The sequence below is a fragment of the Ixodes scapularis genome, unplaced genomic scaffold (genome assembly GCF_016920785.2).
Source record: "Ixodes scapularis isolate PalLabHiFi unplaced genomic scaffold, ASM1692078v2 PGA_scaffold2__306_contigs__length_199485367, whole genome shotgun sequence".
NCBI classification, from domain to species: Eukaryota; Metazoa; Arthropoda; class Arachnida; order Ixodida; family Ixodidae; genus Ixodes; species Ixodes scapularis.
The window spans coordinates 63448648-63450044 of NW_024609857.1; the positions used below are offsets into that span (position 1 = coordinate 63448648).

A 1397-nucleotide genomic window follows, 5' to 3' on the forward strand; every position below is an offset into this window, starting at 1 on the left:
ACTCAATGAACTATGACGACAATCTGAATTCTTTCAACTACAGTAGATGGTCCAATGACTCTGTCAATTCTGACGATGGCACAGATCTCGAGTACGTGCCCATTGTATCATCTCAGAAACCATAATCGTGGGCTATAAGATCAAAATAGTTAGTGTTAAGTTGTGTGTAAAGAACTGAAAAAGAGTAACAGTAGGGCGGGAGAGGGTTAGCAAAAGAACAGATTTTCAGATTTACATGATTAATTGTTGCTTTTGTTTTTTCGTTGTTTAACAGGGAGGGAGCATGCAACACCTCTTCAGCGACAGCGGACCTGGTGAAAGAGACCAAGTACTTAGTCTGTGCCTCGCAGCTCCTCCTGCTGCTTTCTGTTTGCATAAATTGCTTGGCCCCAACACGCACCAAGCTCACGCATCGGGGGACCCTGGTGCATGCTGTAATTACGTGTGCACGAGGCCACAGAACTGTTTGGGAAAACCAGCCCCGACTCAACGGCAAGGCGCTCCTGAACATCCTCCTGCCTGCTGCTATAACATTCTCTGGAGCCAGTTCTACACGAGTCCTTCGCCTTCTGGCATCTATATGCATCGCAGTTCTAAAGAAGTCTCAGTTCTTCAGAGTTCAAAACTGCTTCATGTTCCCCGCTGCTACAAAGGTGAGTGCAACTGACTATAGTCGGTGACAACTCAAGAAGGTAGGGCGAGGAAACGGAAGGATGAAGAGGAGGAAGTAAACGCAACGCTGGCAAGCAGAGCAGACCCCCTCCCTTCGCCAGCATTGTGTCTGCTTCCTCCTCTCCCACCTTCCTTTTCCTCACCTACCTTCGTAACCTGCAACATACTATACCAAATTGTCGGTGCAGTGGTCAAGTTTAGTGATTGAGCATTACATTGAGTTTTTTTTTTTTTTGTTTCAGATTTGGGAAGCAGTCCCTTGTGACAGCTATGAACAGCAGCCAGCTCCATTTTGCAGGCGATGGGCGTGCCGAATCCCCCGGCTACTCTGCCAAAAAAAAGTACACGTTACTTGACTCAACAAGGTCATGCACTTTGAGGTTCTCCAGGTAAAAACTGGCTAAATTGAAGATGCTGTCCTTGTTACATTGCAAAAAAATGATTTATGTATTTCACTGCCTTTGTTTCCACTCCAGTCGACAGAAGTTAAATCAAGCAACCATATGGAGATGGCGGGCCTCAAACGTTCGCTGGAATTCCTCTTGAGCAGGGGACTCTCTGTGCATGTGCTCGTCACCGACCGGCATATTGGGGTGAATGCCTTCATGAAGGACACATACCCTGACATCAAGCACCGGTTTGATGCTTGGCACATCGCAAAAAGGTAACGATATTTGCAAACTGCAAATTAACATTCGTTGGTTTACTCTGGGGACAATCTCGGA

General features: G+C 46.6%; 1 protein-coding gene across 1 annotated transcript; it reads left to right on the plus strand.

Annotated features, from left to right (window-relative positions):
* The first annotated feature begins 279 nt into the window (after positions 1-279).
* LOC120837128 lies at positions 280-1004 on the plus strand. Its single transcript, XM_040206318.2, has 2 exons — positions 280-653; positions 915-1004. The coding sequence occupies exons 1-2, from the start codon at positions 284-286 to the stop codon at positions 935-937; spliced, it is 393 nt and encodes a 130-aa protein (XP_040062252.1). The 5' UTR covers positions 280-283; the 3' UTR covers positions 938-1004.
* Positions 1005-1397: the final 393 nt, after the last annotated feature.

Coding starts and splice junctions, on each gene's coding strand:
- LOC120837128 (XM_040206318.2), top strand. CDS start 284: ATGCAACACCTCTTCAGCGACAGCGGACCTGGTGAAAGAGACCAAGTA. Junction 654..914: donor TGTTCCCCGCTGCTACAAAG/GTGAGTGCAACT, acceptor TTTTTGTTTCAG/ATTTGGGAAGCAGTCCCTTG.